The sequence below is a fragment of the Lentinula edodes genome (assembly GCF_021015755.1).
Source record: "Lentinula edodes strain Le(Bin) 0899 ss11 chromosome Unknown C8R40scaffold_2, whole genome shotgun sequence".
Lineage (NCBI taxonomy): Eukaryota > Fungi > Basidiomycota > Agaricomycetes > Agaricales > Omphalotaceae > Lentinula > Lentinula edodes.
The window spans coordinates 1,540,979-1,563,719 of record NW_025764308.1 but is presented as its reverse complement, the minus strand read 5'-3'; the positions used below and the strand labels follow the sequence as shown (position 1 = coordinate 1,563,719).

The window sequence follows — 22,741 nt, the reverse complement described above, 5'->3', positions numbered from 1 at the left end:
AGAAACAACTGTAAGCCACAACTTGGAACGCAACTGGCAACTCTGAACCCTAACCCCACAATTTCTCTCTGATCTTTCACATCTTTCCTGCCGTAGTCGGAAGGCTCGAAGAAACCTCAAGTTTTATCCGGCGATCCCAAGCAACCAGGTTGCTAGCTCAAAAGACCACCGTCCCAGATGTCGGTGGCGTCGAAAAACCCGTTTGCTCTTCTCGATGAAGGTACATATCGATTTGTTGTGGTACAGATGAATCAGGAAAAATCTAACTTGTAATCGTTCAGGCGCGGAATCCCGCCCTTCTTCGCCCGCTCCTGCCACCAAAGCGCCTGCTCCCCCTGCGCCTGCGCCTGCAAGGGATAACAAAAGATCGACCCAGAAAGGTCCCCGTGGTGGTCAAGTAAGTTTACGCTTTGTTCCTGCCGATGTGGGAAAAGAATCCAACGATCTCCCTCACATGTTGCAGTATTACCCGCGCGGCGGTGCTAAAGGCTCTGGTGCTCGTGGTGATGGTAATCCCAACCAGAATGGCGTCGAAGAGGCTGAATCTGCCCCAAAGAAGTGTAAGATCATCATTGCGGTGCTTTCAATATTTGATCTCGATCTCATCTCTCGTACCCAGTCGACGGTAGTCGTGGCCGCGGACGTGGCGGAAGAGGTCGCGGAGGAGCACGCGGAGGCCGCCCTGATCGTCACTCCCAGACCGGCAAAACGTACGCTGGTTCTCCGATCTTTCTCCTACTTTGATTTGACGATTTTGATAGTGACAGTGAGAAGAAGATTCACCAAGGATGGGGAGGCGACGAGGGTAAATCCGAGCTGCAGGTCGAGACTGAAGCTACTGTCGACGCCGCGGCCGAACAAGCTGGCGCCGATGCATGGGGTGCCACAGGCGGCAATGCTTCGGCGTGGGATACCCCCGCCGGTGAGGCTGCACCCGTTGCTGCCACTGAGGACAAGCCTGAGCGTGAAAACCGTCGCAGGGAGGAGGAAGAGGAAGACAACACGTTGACCTTCGATCAGTACCTCGCTCAGAAGAAAGAGAATGACGCTCTCCCCAAGCCCCAGGTTCGTCAGGCTAATGAGGGCGCTGACGGTGACATCTGGAAGGATTCTGTCGCCCTCCAGAAAGATGAAGATGCCTACTTCGTTGGCAAGGTGAATTTTTAACCTCTCAATATTCATCCGATTGCATTTTTACCTGTTCTTGTGATCCAGAACAAGACTACTGCTCCCAAAACCCGAGTCAAGAAGGAGGATAAGGTTTTCATTGAGATTGAGGCACGATTTGACCGTCCTTCTCGTGGTGGCAGAGGTCGTGGTGATGGACGAGGAGGTAGAGGTCGTGGTGAAGGTCGTGGTGAGGGGAGACGTGGAGGTGCGCGCGGTGGACGTCAAAACAATGGTCCCACCCCTGCTACCATCAACGTTGATGATGAAGCCGCCTTCCCGTCCTTGTCTTGAGAGTCTTCGTATCTCTAGGACGTGCTTTGGCTTCCTGGACCAAAAGAATCAATGATAAAAAGCGTAAAACATTACACAAATTGTTTTGTTTCTCCCAAGCTGTCGCTTTGTGCTCTTCCTGGTATCTATGTTTTATGTCCTGTCAGAGTTGCATGTCTAACCATATCTTTTCTTGTTACTTATGATTTGCTGAATGTTTTCCTTCCAATGTCTTTTGCTTGAGGAATGTGTCTCGCATTTTATTACTTGATCTCAACGAAATCTGTGGCATTGTTCTTAAAAATCAAGTACACATGTGCATGTAACTGTAAGTACTAGGAAAACAGAAATGTACGAAGTTGCATGCAGATCCAGGACAACGGAACACATTGAAATGAAGAATGAAGAGCATGACACTCATTCTTAGTTTGTACTGAAATAGGCTGAGATAGAGGTGGTACCGTCACACTTGGTCACAACTGCACAGTCAAATTACCTAAGCGCGTTTTTGATATTAAGTCCGCTTCGTTGTTCCGACTTTTTCAACGCAATTTCCACAGGCAAGTTCCCTCTTCTTGATTCTACGAAGAGGAAAAAGCTTATTATTTTTTTTTTTCGGTTGCAGTCACTCAAAAGCATCTCGACGATGACCTGCTCGCCTTTCGGGGACATGGTGCAGATCCAGGACCTTGAGACCGTCATATCTGGCTGGAGAATGAATCCCACAATGGGACTTGGGTGCGGTGGATCCGTGTCAATTCTTCGCAATTGGCCCATGGATTTCATCGCAGTGTCTCGTTGTACAAATGTATGGAACACAAATCAACTGTAGTTTATCTCGGTAGAACTCAAATTTAATCTTCACATGGATATGCAACACATGACTTGAGTCCCTGAATACCGATATCCGTCTTTCTCTCCCTTCCTTCATGTCAAGAAGGCTGACCATATCTTCTCTTCTCTGTGACGACAACAACGACAGCTCAGAGCCTCGAATCGTCCCAGAACCAGTCGTCCTTGCCCCTCATCTTCGACGGTCCCCTCAGCGTGTCGAAGGAGACTCGACGAGAAGTTCATCGCAGTCGACAGCGAGCTCGAGTAGTAAAATTGGCCTGGATGCCCTGGTTCATGCAGCTTCAGCCGTAGCTGCTGCTGAGGAACGGTCTAGGCTGCCAGCACTGAGCCCGTCGTCTTGGTCAGCAGAGAGTCATTATACTCAGAGTCCCAGCTACACATACTCTCAAGAACATCTCCAACGACATCAGCAGCAGCTTGAACAAAGGCACGTTCATCGGGAACAAATTTTAGGGTACAATGAGCATCACCGACCTGGACGGAAATCTGACCCTTTGCCCGGTCCTGGTATGCGGAACATCCTCAGTCCTTCCGTGTCCACATCGGATCCTTTTCAACCTTCGTCTACTAGACCTTTAGCTCCTCGATTTCCCCACGAGGCTGACGAGCACTTGAACAAGAAAAGGAGGTACTCCCAGGAGGACTCTATGGTTGATCTACAGCGAGAAAATCAGGCGAGGGAATATGAGCGTCTCAGGCAGCAGGAAGATACGGACCGATATCGGCGAATGGAAGAGGATCGGGAACGGGAACTTCATCACAGAACATTACAACAGGAAACAACCGACGATATGGATCGTACCCGGCACAGAATGACCGTCAATAATCCGCCATCCAGATCTTCCCTATCCGTTATCACTAGTCCCACCGTTGCTTCTATTACCACCAGTCCTCTTCTTCCTTCCCGCAGAGCTGGAGCTGGTTATGACCCCGTCCATGAAAACGATCATCATGCAAGGTACAATGTACCACGCACTTCGTCTCATTGGGATCGAATACAGAGCCCGTCGCAGTTTCCTTCTGCACAACATGTTCAACGGTCTCGGCCACCCATGGAAATGATCGAAATGACCGAACGAGAATCGGAGGTGCTAGTTGAGGATGGGAGGGTCAGTACGGCGAAGCGGACATGGAATGGTCATGTAAGTCGTGCTCCAGCGTTCAAATTTACTGCGTCTGATCGGCGACACAGAAAGAGTTTCCTTCTCATGCACCTTATAATCTCGTCTCTCAAGAATCACAACCTCGGACTCATGCTCAGTCCATTCCCTCATCTTATCGTGATTCGTATCCCGCGACGCTATCCCCCATCATCAGTCAGGAACGACCACAATCACGGTCTGATACCCCCATTCATCCTGTCTTTCCTCGTGAAATACTTTCTCCTACCTCCGCGGCTAGTGGTAGATCTCCGCACTTTCAACACGATATCATACATAGCTCGGAGAGTCCCAGTACTTTACATGTTCAACACATTCAACGTGATCCGCCCCTCCCTGTGTCATTGGCTGCACCTCAGCATAATGCCCGAGAGTCGCAATCGCTCGCTCTTTCCCATACACATCCACAACATCCACAACATCCACATATTCCTCACCAAGTTCGGGACCTTCCGCCGCAACATCGAGTGATTAGTCCTGTGGGCCGGCGGTCTCCTCCTGGAAGTCAAGCTGGAAGGGCCATTGCTGCAAAGAAGGTAGAACATGAGCATCAAATGCCAAGTCTGGAATCTGTCCTTCGTACAGGTACCCCTGCTAGTTCCTCGACCCATCCGATTGAAGAGGCACAAACGAAAAGAGATAATTCGATGGCTCATGTTTCAACCAAAGAGGCTGATCTCACTGTTGTAAAGGATCAGGAACCAGTGAAAAGCAAAGAAAGGGAGGTAAAGAAAAAGGAAAAGAAGTCATTGCGTACGAAAGAAGTTTCCCAGTTGGGACCCGTGGCCCTCAAACTCGAGGACGGTATCTCTCGTCCTACTCTGACTCCATCAAGTACCTCTGCACCACGTCAGATTGCGCCTCCACCTTCAGTATCTCTTACCAGTCAGACCAATCAGCAGCGGCACCAAGACGAAGATCCCCACGAATGGCTTTTGGAACATTACGCCGATGATGATGATCGCCGGAAAATTAAGCGACCCTCTAGCACATCAGTTGCCGTAATAACGAACTCCGACCCTGGAAGACATTCTACCACAAGCCCTCTCACTCGCAAACCTACCAGAAGTCCTGTCATGCCCTCTACGTCGAGCGTAAGCAAACGCGACGACGCTCAGAACGACAAGGACGGCGACGACGCTATGATGGCTCTTGAACAAGAGTTGGATGCAGAACTCGCGAAAGGCGTTGTGGATCAAAAGGGGTCAACGTATGACAACGATACGATGGATGTTGACGTGGACCTGGCTGTTGCCGAACTTGTCGACGAGACGCTCAGTATTGACGCGAGTGCTACGGTCATCATTAGTGGACGACAACATCTGACAGATGAAGAATCCAAACTTGGTATACGTGACGAAGATGGTAGCGGACGTGAGCCAGCGCACAAACCACAGCCTAATGTCGACGATAAGGCAATGGATGTCGATGTCGAGGATGAGTTGTTAAGCCTCCTCGATGATCGACCGAATTCACGCATGTCCGCCTTAGCTCAGAGTGTGGCACCCAGCGCTCCAGAGCCTCAAAGAACTTCAAAGCCCATAGTTACAGCGGCTCTTAGAATGAAACACGAAGAACCAACATCGCGTCCTTCATCTCCTCTTGCAGTGTCCACTGGATCTCCTTTCAGATCATCTAGTACGACCGGTGCGAGGCAATCGTCCGCGAAACCTTCAGAACAGGATGACAGGGCAAGTATGCCACCCCCTTCTACACCAATAGAAAAGCCTGAGGGCGCCGTTGTGGCAGCTCAAGCCAAAAAGAAAGGAAAGGTGCGTGGTAATAGTGCTCCAATAATAGTCTGAACCTCACTCTCTGTCCCTCGAACCTTTATAGCCTGGTCCCAAACCAAAAGCTAGAAACAGTGATGGTGCGATGGTGGGAGCTCCTCCGCCTAAACCTCGAGGGAAGCCTGGTCCAAAACCCAAACCTCGAGACGAATTTGGCAACATCATCCGCACACCCTCTACTTCTGCTACTCCTGCCCCTCCCACCACAACCGTCACTCAGAGTGGCCGCGCTAGCTCCTCTTCCACTCCCGCACCTACTCTAGTCAGCAGAACCGCTTCTGGTTCCGGCGCCGCGGTAGGTTCCACATCGGGTGCACGCTCACGTTCAACCTCCGCTCATCCTGCGGGATCTGTTGGACCTGAAGTGGAGGGTCAGACCAAGGAAGAAGAGAAGACCGAGGACAAGGAGGAAGAGGTAGATGATAAACTCTATTGCCTTTGCAAGACGAAGTATGACGAGGATAAACCGATGATTGCTTGTGATTCGTGAGTCTACCATTAGTACCAGTATTCGGCCCGACCTGATTCATTCACACTCTAGTTGCGACGAGTGGTACCATATGAAATGCGTAAAAATTCCTGAACACATGGGAGACCTGGTGGATCAGTTCTTCTGTCCTCCATGTATCGCGAGTGAGCGTTATGTCCTTAGTCTCTTTCTGCGAGCTTTTCTCACTTAGTCGTCAGAAAATCTGTCTGCCGACCTGAAGACGACCTACAAATTGCGATGCTTGTTCGGGCTGAACTCCCTAGACCCTGGTTCCACAAAAGCTTGCCACAAACCTGCTCGTGCTTTCTCCAAGTATTGCTCCGACGAATGTGGGGTGAAGAATCTCCGAAAGCGAATTGATACCTTCACGAAGAAAGGTGGGAAAAAGGAGGATCTTTGGGACAGTGTGAAAACTGCCTCGAAACGGGAAGGTTTAGTCAGAGTTATCTCGCCATCTCCAGCAATGCAGGTTGACGGTGTGGGTACTGACATCCTGAAGCCTGTTATAAAGGAGGTGAAGCCGACGAAAACCAAGCAAGAGCGCGAAATAGATCGCTTGAGTGGTCTCCTGGCAGATATTGAAAGAATTAGGGATGAGCTTCATCGAGACATGGACATCATCTTGTCGCGAGAAAAATTATTGCAGCTTGCCACTGATCGCTCGGAAAATCTTGGGCAATGTGGCTGGGATCAGAGATTATGCTTCTCAGATGGAGATTGGGCGGATTACGGCGAGGGTGTGTTGGAGAGCTATACCGAGCAGGATGGTTCCGCTGAGGCGGAGTGGTGGTGCCCTGGCGATCAGGAATGCGAGCGTCATGCTGGGTAAGTTCGCCCTGACTATTCGATCTTCCCAGCTTGAACTGCCTTTCGTTTCCCTTTAGGTGGCAGAACCTTCGGGCCAAGGATTTGGACAAGGAGAAGGAGAGAAAAGAAGAAGCCCTGTTCAAGTTGACCTCGAGAGAGAGGGAGATACGCAAACGCATCGACCGAATTGAAGAACAAGATACTGGGCCTCTACTAGGCAGTGCTCCGCGTCGTGCGGGTGTCCCTCCTAAGAACAACAAGCTTAGTAATGGACACACAATAAAAACCAAAGTCAACGGCGATACCTCAAAAAAAGGCAAGAAGCGGAAGGCGCCTTCTTGATCATTTCGCAGTCATCAACAAAAACACCAAACCTATTCGTATGTATTTTATATCTTGTATTTTGAACACTTGTCACTCGACCATAATCTTATCATTCCTGAATGTGTCTTGTAGACTTCGCTTTTCTTCGTGTCGAACATCCATACCTTTCCCGTACTTTTCATTCTTGCTATGGTATACACTTAATTTCATGTATTATAGTATTCTACAACCGTGTGTAGCTACTTAGCCCTTTGTGTTAGATAAGATCGTCCATAATGGTACTAGCCTGAGGATTGTACATCGCAAACGCGTTGATATAGTACAATGTGGTACTGAATGTACGACGATCATGCTGGTAAACGATGACCAGACTCCATTATGTCCGTAAACCGTTTGTTAACTTCTAATATCCATCACCTTCACCGCCTTCCTTGCAGAATCCTTTTTGTTTATAGAGTATGTGTGATTTGGCATCGTCGTTCTGTTTCTTAAGCTCGATAGCGCTCTTGTGGAATGGTTCAAGCTCGTGGTATTCCACTTGGCGTAAAGGTATATCGTCCTCTCGGTCAAGGTCCTTGATATAAACAAGGATTGGTATGCGATAAAGTAATGCTCTTATCATCGGAGACAAACTCACAATTTCGCCCAGCAACACAACGTTTTCTCCTCTGATTAGAAACAGGCCATGCCAACTTTCTGCGAATAGGTTTTCATGATATATCCGTTCGACGGTGTCTTCTAGAACTAAATTTGCTGTGATAGAGGTGCTGTCAGCGTCATGAAGAGAATATCCAGAAGGACATACCAAATTGGTCGTAGGATCGCAGAACGCCATGCAGCTTTCTCCCATCTCGCAATATTACCAGCATCTTTCCTATTTCAATATGGAACGTTATTGAATGTTGTTTCGAAAATTGGGCGCGAGAGGATTTCGGGTGAATATGTAGATGATATACATGGAAAAGTATTGAGGGATAAGGAGGTTATGACAGTCCAAGGGAGAGCGTAAAGTTTTTAGAGACGAGTAGCGTTGAAGTATTGACTGTGGGTAGACGTACTGTCCACGCAATCCACAAGAGATCCCGACGTTGTAAAAGGTATTAGAGAATCCATGAATGAACGAGTTAATGAAAGTCTGTGTGTACAAGACGAAGCTTTAGATTTTTGATGAGCGTAGGTGGCAGTGACTTTGATTGAGATGATATTTTATCACGCCCGCTATAAGTTCGTCTAAGTACATAGAAAACTTAGGACATCTCATGCTCCAGAAAAATGAAAGCTAAGGTTATAAGTATATGCTGATGTATTCGCTACCGGAAGAAACAATCGACAACATTTTCATTTCAGGGGAAAGTTCAAAGGGTCTTCAGGGAATGCGTACATACTGTAACTGAATTATGTTTATAGTGAAGTCGGTGAGACACAGTCATGGGAACTTATGCATTATGGGTTGTGCGCAGATGAGCAGCCTCATGAAATAACTTGGTAATTGCCCAATCTGATCGCGCAGTGAGACGATCGATAGAGTCAATGCGCTACTAGCGTCGGTGGGCACGGGTTTGCACAGAAAAGAAGGTTCAGCTATGTAGAATACATTCTGCAAATTGTCAGCGAGTATAATAGAAAGAGGCAGAACGGCGTACAACGCGAAACCTATGTGATCTTATGACAATGTGTGAGTATCCTTTTTCCCTGACTTCCATATTCTATGAAGGAAAGTATAACATGTTGGACATAAATGGTGCGCGAGTTTTGGACTTCCGCATCCTGGACAGTGGACAAGATCTGGTAATAAAATATTGAAAGGATATCGACGTGACGAAAATCCCCAACTTACTGTGTTTGTCTTTCAAGCCCTTGTTTGCAGCTCGCATGGCTTTGCGGGAGTGAGAAACCTTCTTTTTCGGAACAGCCAGGAGTATACGAGGGAAAAGCTCTTCGAGGAGCGAAGCCAATGAGGGTAGCTTGAACGAGCCGCCTAGGAAAGTTGGTAGTGGGAGAAAAGCAGATAACAGAGGTCTAGAAAACGGAGCTCTGAAAGCTGGGAGGAGTATGTTTCGCGACTGTTGGAAGACCAAAGACGCCATGGTGACCGAAGAATGAAAAGTTGAGATAAGCGCCCGTGGTTTTCCATAAATCATCACCACCAACTCATCGATATCTTCTACGCATGTTTCGTCTCACGCGTCCTTTATTGCAAGTTGCAAAGACTACGACCGGAATTACTGGTCTTGCTGTGCACCCAAATCCTATTCCAACCCTTACCCAGACATACAAATCCACCCTCGAAGCTTTAGCTGCTTTACCATCCACCTCCGCTTACCGACAGGGAACAGAAGCTCTGACACTGAAGAAACTCAGCATCGTGGATGCGGCGAAAGGAGACATTGCAGCTATAGAGAAGGGGCTAGATGAAGGACAGATTGAGGAGTCGCTGTTAATTGCTTCGGACGAGCTTCAACTTGTTGGTAAAATGGCTGAATGGAAGGCGTGAGTAGCAAGTATAATTGTAGATTCGCATTTGTGCTAATCACTAGCTGCAGGTGGGAGCCTCTAGAAGAGAAACCTGAGCCAGGTCAATGGGAATACTTTGGAACAACAACATCCACATAGTATACCGTACTTTGTGACAGAGTAGTGGATACAAAGCTACAGAGTGTACATCAATGCAGCGCGCTATATGGCATTCAATGAACAATTTGTCTAACGAATCCATAAACGGGCTTGAAAAGGCTTGACTGAGAAATTGTTGTCGAGAATCTGTCCGGAAGGATCGGGTGACCAATCGGATCACTCACAATTAATCCCGAATTGCGGAGGTTTGCCCTTAAAAGCTCTGGCGCGTGTCGGTTCTTCTCTTTCCCAAGATGCTCTCACGAAATCTACTGTCGTCGTCAAGGTCCATCCGTGCAATGAGTACCCAGGTTCCTCGTGGGCTCGCCGCTGTGCTCGAAAAGAAACCTGACGATGTCGTAATTACTTTCGCAAAGAGAACAGCAACTGGTCGTGCGAAGAAAGGCCAGCTTAAGGATGTTCCCGTCGATGAGATGCTTTACCATTTGTTCAAAGTTTGTCTTCGCAGTTAACCTCATTTGTTCTTGCTTCCTGAGCCTTGGCACAGGCAACCATTTCCGGAGCAAAGATTGACCCCGCGAAAGTCGATGACATCTGTGTCGGTATGCACTGTTTAAATCAATGCCTAGCGAATGACCGAAGTTATTTAAGGGACCTGCCATCCTCCTTCACCCCTCTACCTTTCAAGAGCTGCTGCATTAGCAGCCGGTTTCCCCCATACCGTCCCGATATCAACTGTGAATCGACTATGCTCATCGGGCCTCATGTCTATCCGTAACATCGCACAAAGTATTAAATCTGGTGAGATCACGTTGGGTATCGCTGCTGGGTCCGACAGCATGAGCTTAAAGTACGTATTCATTCTCCATCAAATATTGCACTTGTGAATAAGCATTCTCCAAATCCCTCAGTGCTCGACCTACCCCGGAGATTTCTGCAGTCGTCGATGAGCACCCAGAAGCTCACGACTGTGTACAGGTGTGTACCTCTCCTCCTTTCAACAGCCGCTTCTTCTAATATCAACGTATCCTAGCCTATGGTAAATGACTCAATAGATACTTTCATCCTCGGTCTTACTAATTGTCTACGAATGCAATCAGGGATGGACCTCAGAGATGGCAAGTGATATTCATAAAGCGGCAAGTTGTCTATTTACAAAATATCAGGTCGCAGAAGTATATAAAGTTCCAAGAGAGAAACAAGACTACTACGCTCTGATCTCACACACTCGTGCGAACGAGGTAAACTTCCCTTCTTTCTAATTGGTGTCAGTACTCTATCTTCCGTTTAGGCCTCTACGAAAGGGATCTTCGCGGAAGAAATTGTCCCCATTACCGTCCGCGGAACGACTATCTCTGTTGACGACACTATCCGGCCTGGCGTGACCGCTGAAGGTCTTGCAGCGCTCAAGCCTGCTTTTCCACAGTGGAGCCCAGGTACAACGACTGCCGGGAACGCATCTGGAGTGGGAGACGGGGCAGCTGTCTGTGTCCTGACCACTCGAGCTAATGCTGAGAAGGAAGGTATGGAAATTCTAGGAAAATACGTTACCAGTGCCGTTGTTAGTGTTGAACCTAAAGTTATGGGCATTTCACCTGTCGTTGCTGTTCCAAAGGTTCTTGAGATGGCTGGACTGACGAAGGAGGATATCGATGTCTATGAGGTATGCTTATGCACTAAGGTCAAGAGCTCCCAATCATCCCATGCTTTTATGTAGATCAACGAAGCATTCGCATCGCAATTCGCCTACTGTGTGGAAGAGCTTGGGATTCCTATCGAAAAGATCAATCCCAATGGTGGTGCTATTGCCATCAGCCATCCTCTCGGAATGAGTACGCTTCATCTACTACAGGATACTCGGTGTGCTAAAGTTGTTTTTTTCCTTTAGCTGGTACCCGCCAAGTTGTAACTGGTTTAGCTGAACTGAAGCGCAAGAACAAGAAGCTATTGGTGACAAGTATGTGCGTTGGTAGTGGTATGGGAGCTGCCGGTTTGTTTGTGAACGAGGCGAGACATGGGGCCAACTTGTAGTAATCATATTTGTAGCGTGACAGAGATACACCTAGGCAAAAAATAACTGCATTAGTCTCAGCGACAATGGGCGCTTACTAACTATAATTGATTTGTTCTCCCTTCACCACCATGATCGAAACTATCTACATTGCCAGACACGGTATAGTATCTCAAACCCTTCGTATTTCAAAAACTAAGCGTCTAATCGAAAGCACAGGATTTAGACTGAACTGGGTGACCACAAACTGGTAGGTATTCATAGTACTTACATTGACACGATCTCTAAATTTACCGCTAGGGAAAGCCCGACCGGCCTACCTAAAGATGCTCCTTTGACTGCATTCGGTGTGGTAAGTCATGGAACTTGTGGCCCCGTCACCGCGAAGATCTTCACCTAGTTGTTAGGCTCAAGCTCGGGAGCTTGCTAATTACTTCAGTTCATTAGATGAAGATCAACGACCGACATTGATATTTTCATCTCCCTACTGTGAAGAGCGTTAATTTTCGCTGGATATAAATGTGCTAAATAACAGATCGTCGTAACACAAGATCGCTGTCTTCAGACTTCTCAACCCAGCGCTCAGGCGTTAGGATTACCGATCTACGTAGAGCATGGTGCGTCCATCCGCATTCGGTTTCACAACAAGCATAAAAACCACACCACCAGGAATATCTGAGTGGTATTCCCCTGTTGTACCAAACACAGGATTACACCCTCGTCCAGCCTCTGCCTCTGCTCTCAAAGCATATATCTCAGAAATAGACTCGGATGCATGGTCCTCAATCTACTACCCTACCAGAAAAGGCGAAGACGTGGACCAAATCCATGAAAGAGCCCATTCAGTCTTATCTGACCTCATCTCCGAAGTTGAGTCGCGTTTCCCAAATCACAGACGCGTGTTACTTGTAAGCCACGCTGCAACAGTGATTGCGTTAGCAAGAGATCTAGCAGGCGATAGGGAGCTGCCGTTGAGGGTAGGATGCTGTACGCTCAGTGAGTTTTCCAGGAAGGTTGGAGGAGCCGGTAGTGGTTCATGGGAGGTCAAGAAACTTGCGGAAGCCGGATTTCTGACGGGTGGTGTTCAAAGAGATTGGGGACTTGAAGATATACAGATTGCGGATGGAAAGGTCAATCTCCAATCTGGAGATGTTGTCACTACCTAACCGACAATACTTATTGATGATATCTCCAGGTTATCGAAGACCCTGGAATTCCTGGATCAGAGTTAGAAGTCGATGAACCTGTTGGATCCATGTTACGAGCTACCTCGAGCGTCGCGAGCAATCTTTAGAGAACGGTAGAAATGGTCTACTTCAGATCTAAATAGCGCATAGAAAATATACATAGTACTTAGATTGCATTTGATACAATGTCGGAAATCCCTGGAACTCCTCGGAGCTCGTCGATTTACCCATTTCGTCATCTGTAGATTCCTCCCTTCGTCCGAAACCCCCATCCTTCTTTAATTCTAGGATACTTCATTATTCTTTTACTACTTTTACTACTTCATGATCCAAACACTTTACATCGCTCGACACGGTGAATAATTCAATATCTCACTAATTACGAATTGTTGATCTTGGTAGTGCGTTCTCGACATTTGTCGCAGGTTTTCGAAGTAGCTGGACTAATGGGGACCGGTAAGGTATCACGTCCAAACGCTCTTTGTACGCTGAACTTTGTTCCAGGTCTGATCGTAATGATTCACTCTCCGAGCTCGGACTAGTCAGTTACTAGACGATGTCCCTGCATGCTCGAAACTCACCCTCAACCTCTTTCTCTTCTATTTTCCCAGAAACAAGCCCAAGATCTTGCAACCTATCTGGCGTCCCTAGCTGAGGATAAGAAACCAACAGCGATATTCTCTTCGCCTTTCCGTGAGTGTGCCTCTGCATGCAACTCAGTGCGCGAACCGAATTAGAGATTCCGCTCAGATCGTTGTCTTCAAACTAGCCAATTCACGTCCATTGCCCTTGATGTTCCGATATATGTTGATCACTGTGGGTTTCCTTCTGAATGCTTCGCCAGTCCCTACTTCGACTCATATCGTGACCAGGGATTTCGGAATGGTATTCTGACTTGACTGCCAGCAAAGCTATCAAACAACCTGAGCCACCCAGTGCAGATATCCTTCGCGTAGATTTCCCTGAGATAGATGCAGATGCTTGGTCGAGCCTGTGGTATCCTCCCTCAACTGGCGAAAACGTTTCCCAAATTACGGAAAGAATGTCAACGTTCCTTTCACGGTTCATCCCCAAAGTGGAATCAACCTTGTCTCCGGCGAAACACGAACGGATTTTACTTGTTACCCATGCAGCACCTGTGATCGCGTTGGTCCGGAACCTTCTGCATGGAACGGAGTCGAGGGTTAAGCCTGGTTGTTGTTCGATCAGCGAATTCGAGCGCAATTTGAATTCTGAGTCTGAAGAGTCAGGGTGGGTACCCATACGTATTGGAGATTGTGCTCATGTTAGTGGAGATATCAGAGAATGGGGTTTTGAGGATTATTATTAGAATCTCATGGACTTTATGCATAGTTTTGTAGTATACATACATTGTTTGACAATTTCTCTAACACATTCAACTATACTTGATTTAATACTCAAATCTGAGAACACTGCCCTCAGAATCTGATCCAAGCACAAGCATAACTGACACTTGAGTCTCTGATGGTCACGCAGGCACTACTTTGCTCATAGCGCACCCATTGAATAGTCGGATGAACTTCCTTGTTCTCCTCGAGTGTTGCCAAAACGCCGAGGAGGACGCCGATAGGATGCCTGCCACATATTGTGTTCTTCGTCCTTGAAAGATACCTAGCAAATTCGGCATGCACTTCAGATGCAGAGGAAGACGGAATGGTGAGGATATCCATTGCTTCGTGGTCTAGTCTGCTGATGGATTCATGGATCGGATGGGAGCTCAAAGGTGCGATAGCGCGAGATAGGTGGAGTGCCGGCTCACTGCTGGGCTTAGGTTCTGGGTAGTAGTAGGTATATGAGAATCGGCTTCCCCTGTTTCCTAGTTGAGTAACAGTGTATTTGCATATTCTAGAATCTCACCAATGACAGAAGTCACTAGATACGACGCAGAAAGTGTCTTCTCTGGCAAGATGGGGCGCAAGGAGCTGCCCGTAAACAACTTCCGACTGTTTTGAGATCGCGCCGACCATGATTGGTATGATGGAGATGTCCATCCTAGACCCAATGTCACTTTATCATCACCAGGGATGCCAGGAGACAGGAAAGATGCTCTTACCCTTTGAAGATCGTCCTTACATACGGTAGGTGCATTTCAAGGCTATGTTCTGCCTCGTCAGCTTCTATATCAAGGTCCTCAAATTTCCCCGTATCCCGAAGTTCATTGATAGCTGTATTCAAGGAATTCAGGAAGTATGTGAACGACGACGACAGCACGTACTTTCGAGGTCAAGCGGAAGATTTCCGACAGGCGTAGCATATTCCTTGCATCTAGATAGAGCACAGCCGTCCACATACAGGTGATGAGAGGGCCCGAGAATGAATACACGCTTGCTGGAAGAGGATCAGGGAGTATTGGTCATGGAATGTCCTGTTCCTCACATTCCAGTAGTATCTATGCTCTTATACGCCCATGCAGCAGCAGCCCCAGAGTACGAATATCCAGCATGTCTGCACAGAATAAGATCAGTCGAGAAAAATGCTTGTTGGAAGTGCTGACGAACGGGGCTATCACTGCTTTACATCCTGCTATGGGATAAGGCGGATGTACTCCTTGTACTTGAGTCAACCATCCAGAGATCTCAGTGGCCAATTCTTCGCCTGGAAAATCGCATTATAGATAAAAGTAATATCAGTTGCTCGAAGGTGTACCATCGTCGGTGTACCAGCTGCCTGCGTGAGACGCTGAGCGTAAATCTTGTCGTCTGAAAGCGAGGGTCAGTGGCGAAGATGATGAGCAGGTTCTAGCAGTATTTCTTGCTTTTCTCTACGGAACATTGTGAAAGGGAAAGCACTTGATAGTAAGTGTTGCAGTTGGTATCCGATTGCCATCATTATCAGCCGGAAGGGCTAACTAGGCAGTTCCACGAGGCTTTCAGGGAGGCTCTCAAAGATTCTGAAGAACAGGTCGGCTTGAGAAGATTTGGAGGAGCGTGGCATGGTGCATGTTCATGAATGCATACGTGTAGGATATACATGAGAAACGACTGAATTGATAAAAGCAAGCACTAGTACTCTACTCCTCTGACCGCAGACGAGCTGCAGAATTTGTCACCTTCACACCAAGCACTTTGGCACTGAAGATCGGAAAAATCAGATAAAGGAATATCGAGATAATTGCATAGACGGTGCGCACCGTTCCAGTATCGTCGTACGGTTGCGGCTGCTGACGTTGTGGGCAATCTCAGCGGCATAGCTTTTGTTGTGCATCAAAAGGAGATCGAGCTCCCTCACGTTGCTGACCAGGAATTTCTTCAGACCGTTAGGGAGGAGATGTCTCGTCTTTTGGTTGCTACCGTAACCAATCTGAGTGATAGAAAGAAAATCGTTAACTTGGGTGAACAAGAATTACAGAACATATATTACGCACCTTCGGCATGGGTGTCTGACCCTTGAAGCGACGCCTAACCCTGTTATCGATACCCTTAGGCTTTCTCCATGCCTCCTTTACGCTGTGGTAACGGTCGGACTGGTGGCGCCTGACGATATAGGAAAGGTAAGAAATCGAACAGATCTGGTTTAAGAATACACAGACTTGAAATGTTTGGTGCGCTTCTTGACGATAGGGATCTTGATGGCCATTGTTGTCTAGGAAAGATAGAAAAAAGTGTAAGTAACGAAGCAACATCAAGTCCCAAATCGTCATCCCAGTGTTGGAGACCCAATCCAGCTCGTTTTCCATCGAAATTTCACATATTTCAAGCTTTTCAGGACTTTGAGCGTGAGTTCGAGTTACAGCAACACTGGTAGCGAATCGATACAGCATTCGAGGACAATACTTACTGGTTGGCTAGCGTTTTACTGGAGCGCACTGGGTATAGAAAGTTCTTCAGACGGACGCTTAGTCAGGTCCGTTTGGCCGTAGTATCCGGCGGATGATTCCGGGATGATTCCGGGATGACTCAGACTTATTTCGCATTGGGTACCTATATAAGTGCTTACTTCTCTTCTTGCGTTGAATTTCTTACCTGAGAGAGAAATGGTGGTCATGGGAATCGGGCCAATCGTCTCGCATTGCCTCATATTCTTCGCATCGTTCTATCCAACAACAGGCTAACAGCTAAAACTGATACTTCCCAGAATTTCGAAGAGTTGACAGTCGGCGGTTGTGGATCACAAATCGAGCGATGACTCTAGCTCAGTTCGGTTCAGGTGTATTTATATATCGAAAGGGGACCCAGTATGTAGTTTCAGAAGGCGTACAATGTTTGCCTTCTTGCAAAAGTTCAAGATCTTGAAATCGCGGTGCTCCTTCGGCCGTCGGCTAATGAAGAAGAAGTGCTTCCAGTCACACGTGCGATGACCGTTTCTGCGTATATTGTGGCACTTTCTCATCTGTTGCTTTGCTTTAACGCTTTCATAATCTCTCTCTTTCTACGAGCTAGAGAGAAATTCCATGCTATCTACGCCGCAACTAGATTTGGCCTTTGACAACGATGATTGGACACCACAAATAGCACCTCGATTGTTTCGTTCTACCAGCAGTGCTAGTAGTGTTTCGAGCTGGGGCGTTACTTCCATTGGCAGAGGCTTTGAATGGGACCAGAATGATGACGAAAATTCGATTAAAAGCGCGCCACCTCAGAAATTTGAGAAAGACGACTATCGATTGGCCTTTGACTTGAACAACGACGAGGAGGAGAAACCTCGGAAGCTTTCCCCGAACAGTGCCGGAAGTTCTTCCAACATAATGCGCCCTGTAACAAACGTGACCCCGATAACGACTACCTCCGCACTTTTATCAGAACCTTTTTGCATGTCTCCATCACAATCCAGATCTACTTCACCCGTAATATACAGTCCTACGCCATCGTCTGCGCCATCTTCTTCTTCACCTAGACCAGGTTACCCTTCACGAACTCCTTCCACTCCACGGCCTAGACGGCGTTCATCCCAGCAGCGAGTTTCTCTCGTCGCGGGTCGCGTCATGATTGCCCCGCGAGATTCACCAACTCAGTCGTCTTTAGAGCCACAATCTCTCAATGGCCTCCAGCGCGCAAACAGCAACAGCAGCTTCTTGAGCGTCGCGTCCAGCACTCGAGCACCTTCGCCCACGTCCCACGAGTCTTTCCTTGGTAATCGCAAGATTTCCGAATTCGAGATCGAGGGCGAGATTGGTCGCGGGGCGTATGGATTGGTCAAGCGAGGGAGGGAAAAGCTTGAAAATGGATCGTTAGGGGTAAGATAATCCATCAACTGTATAATGTCCTTTATGCATTTGTTGAACTCTGCGATAGCCCCCACTTGTTATCAAACAGATCATCAAATCACGAATACTGGCCGACTGTTGGAAGAAGCATCCTAAATATGGCACGATTCCAATAGAGATATATGTCATGTCTGCGATCTCAAATACCTCATATGTCCTTCCAGCACGTAGACCTTGGGATCCGCTGCGATTTGCCTCTGCTGATTCGGTGGAGAACGACTGGATAGAGAAAAAAGTTGTCAGAGGTCATCCTAATATATGTCCACTCCTCGATTTTTTCGAAGATAATCATTACTATTACCTCGTTCTCCCATCGACTACTCCGGAACCCAAATTAGGCGAGGAAAGCGTTTCTTCCGATTTGTTCGACTTGGTGGAAAGTTTTCCGCAGGGACTACCGCCGAACTCTATCAGAACATATCTTGGTCAGATAGCCGACGCGCTGTGTTTCCTTCACTCGCATGGCATCGGTACGTTGCACGCCTTATCATCGATCCTTATATCCTAACTTCAACTCTTATCGGACAGTTCATCGTGATATCAAGGATGAAAATGTCGTTCTGGGTCCTCATGGGAGATGCATTTTAATTGACTTTGGGAGCTCCGGGTTGATGAAGAAGAATGGCTGGGACTCGTTCAGTGGAACGTATGTATATGTATGAATCGCTCTGGTGGGTCAAATTTCTCAACAGTCATTCAGGCTTGATTACGCTGGACCCGAAATTCTACGAGGCGAACGTTATTACGGCAAAGAGCAGGATGTCTGGGCATTCGGGGTTGTTGCTTATGTCCTGCTCGTGGGCGAATGTCCATTCATGACCGCAGAAGAGGCCCAAGATGGTTTAGAATCGCCCTTTGCTAACGCCTCGATTGCTCTGGATGAACGATGTGCAGAAGGTAAAGAGCTCGATGGGGAAGAACCCGACGGGGGTAGCGCATTGGGAGATGCGGCAGCCTTGGTGCGCGCTTGCTTGAAAGTGGAGGTGGCTGCGCGTCCGACATTTGAAAAAATTCTTCAATCGCGGTTCCTATCTGGAAATGGTGGCTGGACAAAGCATACCTAGCTCGATGATAGTCAAATCTGCTCGTACGTTTATATCCTCACTAGTTAAGCGAGGCCTCTCTGCTGACCTTATCTCAGTCTCGCTACTGTATGCTATCGATGTGCATCCGTTCAAGCAAGTCTCTCCTTGACACGTTGTAATTCTACTCACTTAATCAATCCTTATTTATCAATCCTTAACCTCTCACCGAACAGCACGTCGTATGTAGACTGTAGCACAACCTATATAGCCAGTGGAATCAATATTCTGTTCCTGAGAGTGCCGGTGGCGGTGTACCCAGCGCCGGCTAGACCGGTTACGGCCCCGTTGCTGAGTCATCAATAAACCCCAAACCCTGGTGATGAAAATTTCATCGATCAGATACGCACGCGGTATAAAAGCAAATATTTTCATCGCCCAATTGGTTTTCTTCCATCTTCTCCCTCTACCACCATCTCCCCATCACTTAAAAAGTAAGTACATCAAAAGGGTTTTCCTTTTCAACCGCCTCAATCGATCAGGCCATTTATATCTTCTCATCATCGACAAGTTGGCTTTCCGCGCTGTCGTTTTTTTTCTTTCCTTTGAACTTTTTTCCGTTCACGGATTCGTTGCGATCCCAATCAGACTCTGACATATACTTACTTTTCTCTGCAGAAATTAACCAGTAAGTAAATATCCGCCTCATCATCGGTCATTTCATTTTCAATCATCATTCGTTGATGTCCTCTTCCCACTTTTTAACATACTTCCTCTCATTCAGGCAATGGGTAAAGAGAAATCGCATGTTAACGTCGTCGGTACGCCCATTTATCTTCAATGCCTTGCTCGATAATTGCTCAGAACGATCTTCATTATTATCAGTCATCGGACACGTCGATTCTGGCAAATCTACCACCACTGGACACTTGATTTACAAGTGTGGTGGTATCGATAAGCGTACCATTGAGAAGTTTGAGAAGGAAGCTGCTGAGCTAGGCAAGGGTTCATTTAAGTATGGTGCGTGAAAAATTCCACATGGTCCGATTCTGATCAAGGCTCAAAAATATTTACAGCCTGGGTTTTGGATAAGCTAAAAGCCGAGCGTGAACGTGGTATCACTATCGATATCGCTCTATGGAAGTTCGAAACTCCCAAATACGTGGTTACTGTACGCGATCGCCTCCATTGTTTATCGTTTCCATCAACTAACTCCATGCGGGGAACAGGTGATTGATGCTCCGGGTCACCGTGACTTCATCAAGAACATGATCACAGGTACTTCCCAGGCTGATTGTGCTATCCTCATTATTGCTGGTGGTACTGGTGAGTTTGAGGCTGGTATCTCCAAGGATGGCCAGACTCGTGAACACGCTCTGCTTGCCTTCACCCTTGGTGTGCGTCAACTCATCGTCGCCGTCAACAAGATGGACACTACCAAAGTTTGTATTTTTTGCTTTGCCCCTCTTGTTCGTGAACTGCATTGCTTATGATCGCTACAATCCATCCAGTGGAGCGAGGACCGATTCAACGAAATTATCAAGGAAACTTCTACCTTTATCAAGAAGGTCGGCTACAACCCGAAGGCTGTTGCATTCGTTCCTATTTCTGGATGGCACGGTGACAACATGTTGGAGGAGTCCGTCAACATGCCCTGGTACAAGGGCTGGACCAAGGAGACCAAGGCCGGTGTTGTCAAGGGAAAGACTCTTCTCGATGCTATTGATGCTATTGAGACCCCTGTCCGTCCTTCCGACAAGCCTCTCCGTCTTCCTCTGCAGGATGTCTACAAAATCGGTGGTATCGGTACGGTGCCTGTCGGTCGTGTTGAGACCGGTATCATCAAAGCTGGAATGATCGTCACCTTTGCTCCTTCAAACGTGACCACTGAAGTCAAGTCCGTCGAAATGCACCACGAACAGCTCGAGCAGGGCACTCCTGGTGACAACGTCGGTTTCAACGTCAAGTGAGTTATTTCCAGTGTTTGAATTCCCTCAACTAAATGTTTTTTAGGAACGTCTCGGTCAAGGATATTCGTCGTGGAAACGTTGCTTCTGACTCCAAGAACGACCCCGCAAAGGAGGCCGCTTCTTTCAACGCCCAGGTCATTGTTCTCAACCACCCCGGTCAAATCGGTGCTGGCTACGCACCCGTCCTCGATTGCCACACTGCCCACATCGCATGTAAATTCGCCGAGCTCATCGAGAAGATTGACCGACGAACCGGTAAATCTATCGAGAACACCCCCAAGTTTGTCAAGTCTGGTGATGCATGCATCGTCAAGCTCATTCCTTCCAAGCCTATGGTTCGTATTGCTGTAAGGGGTTCCATTTCGAGATGCTAACCCATTCAATTAGTGTGTTGAATCGTACAACGAATACCCTCCTCTTGGTCGTTTTGCCGTCCGTGACATGAGACAAACTGTTGCTGTCGGTATCATCAAGTCCGTTGACAAGACTGACAAGTCTGGTGGTAAAGGTATTGTCGCTTTGTTGATAATAGTAATAGGCACTGCTCACGCGCGTTGTTTTTAGTGACGAAGTCGGCCGAGAAAGCTGCCAAGAAGAAGTAAATAGATGTAGAATTATTGTATTTTTCTCTCATCTCTTTCCTTTTCTCTTGTTGTCTTATCATTGGTGCTCCGCATACTGTCATTCATTCATCCTGCTGCAATGTTTTTGTATCATTTATAACGCTGCTCGTGGAGGTATTGCAACCCCTCCGCATGTTCTATTACGCTAATGTCATGACATCTTGGGAGACCATCTCAATTGTGAACTGAAGTCAGTCAAAGTCAGTTGTTCATTGACGGTGAATAAATGAATACCATTATGGACGATCACGAACGTGCGCCAATTATGCATACTTAAGTATCTGTCAATAATCATGGACGTCGTTCCTCTTCGCCCTCGCACAAGGTCATCCATTCACGATGGTCGAGCCGGTTGCCAGAATCCGCCCGTACAAGACCGAGGATGAGAAGCAAGTTCGGTTCTTGATAGCGAAAGCAGCAATGGAGGGATTGGCTTCTGCTAACATGAAAAGTGCGTTTGTTCAATATTTGGCTCTAATGTGGAACCTATCAGATATTTCCTAGCTATATTGAACCCAGTATCGCTGAGTCTCTGGGTTCTGTTGACGGCCTTCCTCATACAGTATATGGGCTGGTGGCCCAAACCAAGCGATGGGATCCTTGCATATATCAGTCTCATGCTACCGTTTGGGAGCGCAGTGGTCCCTATAATTTTGTTTTCAGATTGGTCTGTCGATTTCATATGCTATCAATACACGACGTCTCGTATTCACCACTGCATACAGGAATAACAGGTGGTACTTTGAAGATCTTTCCCAGCGCGTCCTTCGTGGGCCTGATATGGTCAATTTTCAAGAATACTACTCCAAATATCCAGCGTCGGGAATATGGATTCTTGAATTTGCGGACCGACTCATTGGCCTAATAGCCCTCGATGCATCTCTGTCCGAAAGAAATAATTCTGAACACCAAAACTCCGAGATAAAGACTGCATTGGTACGACACGTCTTCATCGACGAACCGTATCGTACGACGGGCATACAGAAAGACCTCATTGACTATGCGGTACAGAGTGCCTTCACGTCGGATCCTTCTGTTGCACAAGTCAAAGCATCGAGTTCTTCCCTTCGAGAATATGTACAGAAAGGCTTGGATGAAGCTGGATTCAAATACGAGGGCGTAACGGAGACTGCTGGACTGCTCAGGTGGAAAGTAAACGCTCGGGTTTTGACGAGGGATGATTGGAAGAAGAGACAAAATCATGCATCATAATAATGTACATACATAGTAATTTTACACGCAATTCATAATTATCTCGAAATGT

At 47.3% G+C, this 22,741-nt stretch overlaps 13 protein-coding genes across 13 annotated transcripts; 9 read left to right on the top strand and 4 right to left on the bottom strand.

The window, feature by feature from the left end:
* Nucleotides 1-177: 177 nt before the first annotated feature.
* On the top strand, nucleotides 178-1,461 carry C8R40DRAFT_1165627 (uncharacterized protein; the record flags this gene model as incomplete). The annotated part of the gene is made up of 6 exons (XM_046230725.1): nucleotides 178-220; nucleotides 282-397; nucleotides 464-560; nucleotides 620-710; nucleotides 762-1,155; nucleotides 1,216-1,461. 6 exons carry the CDS (start codon nucleotides 178-180, stop codon nucleotides 1,459-1,461), a joined length of 987 nt encoding a protein of 328 aa, XP_046091780.1.
* Nucleotides 1,462-2,369: 908 nt separating this feature from the next.
* C8R40DRAFT_1065671 (uncharacterized protein) lies at nucleotides 2,370-6,884 on the top strand (the record flags this gene model as incomplete). The annotated part of the gene is made up of 6 exons (XM_046225686.1): nucleotides 2,370-3,437; nucleotides 3,488-5,227; nucleotides 5,292-5,731; nucleotides 5,787-5,878; nucleotides 5,933-6,560; nucleotides 6,620-6,884. 6 exons carry the CDS (start codon nucleotides 2,370-2,372, stop codon nucleotides 6,882-6,884), a joined length of 4,233 nt encoding a protein of 1,410 aa, XP_046091779.1.
* A 385-nt stretch (nucleotides 6,885-7,269) lies between these two features.
* Nucleotides 7,270-7,979, bottom strand: C8R40DRAFT_1033598 (uncharacterized protein; the record flags this gene model as incomplete). The annotated part of the gene is made up of 4 exons (XM_046223351.1): nucleotides 7,270-7,440; nucleotides 7,504-7,619; nucleotides 7,672-7,740; nucleotides 7,925-7,979. 4 exons carry the CDS (start codon nucleotides 7,977-7,979, stop codon nucleotides 7,270-7,272), a joined length of 411 nt encoding a protein of 136 aa, XP_046091778.1.
* Nucleotides 7,980-8,529: 550 nt separating this feature from the next.
* Nucleotides 8,530-8,953, bottom strand: C8R40DRAFT_1033798 (uncharacterized protein; the record flags this gene model as incomplete). Its single annotated transcript, XM_046223370.1, has 2 exons — nucleotides 8,530-8,651; nucleotides 8,704-8,953. The coding sequence occupies 2 exons, from the start codon at nucleotides 8,951-8,953 to the stop codon at nucleotides 8,530-8,532; spliced, it is 372 nt and encodes a 123-aa protein (XP_046091777.1).
* A 34-nt stretch (nucleotides 8,954-8,987) lies between these two features.
* C8R40DRAFT_1233854 (ETC complex I subunit conserved region-domain-containing protein) lies at nucleotides 8,988-9,688 on the top strand. The gene is made up of 2 exons (XM_046233341.1): nucleotides 8,988-9,356; nucleotides 9,410-9,688. Exons 1-2 carry the CDS (start codon nucleotides 9,037-9,039, stop codon nucleotides 9,477-9,479), a joined length of 390 nt encoding a protein of 129 aa, XP_046091776.1. The 5' UTR covers nucleotides 8,988-9,036; the 3' UTR covers nucleotides 9,480-9,688.
* C8R40DRAFT_1081322 (3-ketoacyl-CoA thiolase) lies at nucleotides 9,689-11,577 on the top strand. Its single transcript, XM_046227139.1, has 10 exons — nucleotides 9,689-9,934; nucleotides 9,988-10,042; nucleotides 10,092-10,290; nucleotides 10,352-10,418; nucleotides 10,474-10,479; nucleotides 10,541-10,558; nucleotides 10,607-10,681; nucleotides 10,732-11,103; nucleotides 11,158-11,272; nucleotides 11,329-11,577. The coding sequence occupies exons 1-10, from the start codon at nucleotides 9,734-9,736 to the stop codon at nucleotides 11,469-11,471; spliced, it is 1,251 nt and encodes a 416-aa protein (XP_046091775.1). The 5' UTR covers nucleotides 9,689-9,733; the 3' UTR covers nucleotides 11,472-11,577.
* On the top strand, nucleotides 11,379-12,840 carry C8R40DRAFT_272221 (phosphoglycerate mutase-like protein). Its single transcript, XM_046234556.1, has 7 exons — nucleotides 11,379-11,613; nucleotides 11,671-11,701; nucleotides 11,758-11,803; nucleotides 11,859-11,940; nucleotides 12,003-12,068; nucleotides 12,121-12,581; nucleotides 12,647-12,840. The coding sequence occupies exons 1-7, from the start codon at nucleotides 11,583-11,585 to the stop codon at nucleotides 12,743-12,745; spliced, it is 816 nt and encodes a 271-aa protein (XP_046091774.1). The 5' UTR covers nucleotides 11,379-11,582; the 3' UTR covers nucleotides 12,746-12,840.
* A 122-nt stretch (nucleotides 12,841-12,962) lies between these two features.
* On the top strand, nucleotides 12,963-13,968 carry C8R40DRAFT_1165622 (histidine phosphatase superfamily; the record flags this gene model as incomplete). Its single annotated transcript, XM_046230724.1, has 6 exons — nucleotides 12,963-12,993; nucleotides 13,064-13,094; nucleotides 13,143-13,179; nucleotides 13,250-13,331; nucleotides 13,389-13,454; nucleotides 13,511-13,968. The coding sequence occupies 6 exons, from the start codon at nucleotides 12,963-12,965 to the stop codon at nucleotides 13,966-13,968; spliced, it is 705 nt and encodes a 234-aa protein (XP_046091773.1).
* Nucleotides 13,969-14,009: 41 nt separating this feature from the next.
* Nucleotides 14,010-15,605, bottom strand: C8R40DRAFT_1081310 (MEMO1 family). Its single transcript, XM_046227138.1, has 8 exons — nucleotides 15,415-15,605; nucleotides 15,306-15,358; nucleotides 15,158-15,254; nucleotides 15,036-15,104; nucleotides 14,875-14,987; nucleotides 14,713-14,824; nucleotides 14,517-14,651; nucleotides 14,010-14,468 (listed from the first exon to the last, which is right to left on the bottom strand). The coding sequence occupies exons 1-8, from the start codon at nucleotides 15,486-15,488 to the stop codon at nucleotides 14,078-14,080; spliced, it is 1,044 nt and encodes a 347-aa protein (XP_046091772.1). The 5' UTR covers nucleotides 15,489-15,605; the 3' UTR covers nucleotides 14,010-14,077.
* Nucleotides 15,606-15,669: 64 nt separating this feature from the next.
* Nucleotides 15,670-16,235, bottom strand: C8R40DRAFT_1165620 (ribosomal protein L32e; the record flags this gene model as incomplete). Its single annotated transcript, XM_046230723.1, has 4 exons — nucleotides 15,670-15,730; nucleotides 15,790-15,959; nucleotides 16,024-16,132; nucleotides 16,189-16,235. The coding sequence occupies 4 exons, from the start codon at nucleotides 16,233-16,235 to the stop codon at nucleotides 15,670-15,672; spliced, it is 387 nt and encodes a 128-aa protein (XP_046091771.1).
* A 380-nt stretch (nucleotides 16,236-16,615) lies between these two features.
* On the top strand, nucleotides 16,616-19,273 carry C8R40DRAFT_1081303 (kinase-like domain-containing protein). The gene is made up of 5 exons (XM_046227137.1): nucleotides 16,616-17,832; nucleotides 17,891-18,332; nucleotides 18,391-18,508; nucleotides 18,563-18,949; nucleotides 19,004-19,273. Exons 1-4 carry the CDS (start codon nucleotides 17,050-17,052, stop codon nucleotides 18,924-18,926), a joined length of 1,707 nt encoding a protein of 568 aa, XP_046091770.1. The 5' UTR covers nucleotides 16,616-17,049; the 3' UTR covers nucleotides 18,927-18,949; nucleotides 19,004-19,273.
* Nucleotides 19,274-21,672, top strand: C8R40DRAFT_1081301 (P-loop containing nucleoside triphosphate hydrolase protein). Its single transcript, XM_046227136.1, has 10 exons — nucleotides 19,274-19,378; nucleotides 19,563-19,572; nucleotides 19,669-19,705; nucleotides 19,770-19,904; nucleotides 19,961-20,055; nucleotides 20,114-20,326; nucleotides 20,396-20,850; nucleotides 20,898-21,189; nucleotides 21,242-21,362; nucleotides 21,419-21,672. Exons 3-10 carry the CDS (start codon nucleotides 19,672-19,674, stop codon nucleotides 21,454-21,456), a joined length of 1,383 nt encoding a protein of 460 aa, XP_046091769.1. The 5' UTR covers nucleotides 19,274-19,378; nucleotides 19,563-19,572; nucleotides 19,669-19,671; the 3' UTR covers nucleotides 21,457-21,672.
* Nucleotides 21,673-22,740, top strand: C8R40DRAFT_1081296 (uncharacterized protein). Its single transcript, XM_046227135.1, has 3 exons — nucleotides 21,673-21,928; nucleotides 21,982-22,144; nucleotides 22,203-22,740. Exons 1-3 carry the CDS (start codon nucleotides 21,817-21,819, stop codon nucleotides 22,687-22,689), a joined length of 762 nt encoding a protein of 253 aa, XP_046091768.1. The 5' UTR covers nucleotides 21,673-21,816; the 3' UTR covers nucleotides 22,690-22,740.
* The last annotated feature ends 1 nt before the right edge of the window (nucleotide 22,741 follows it).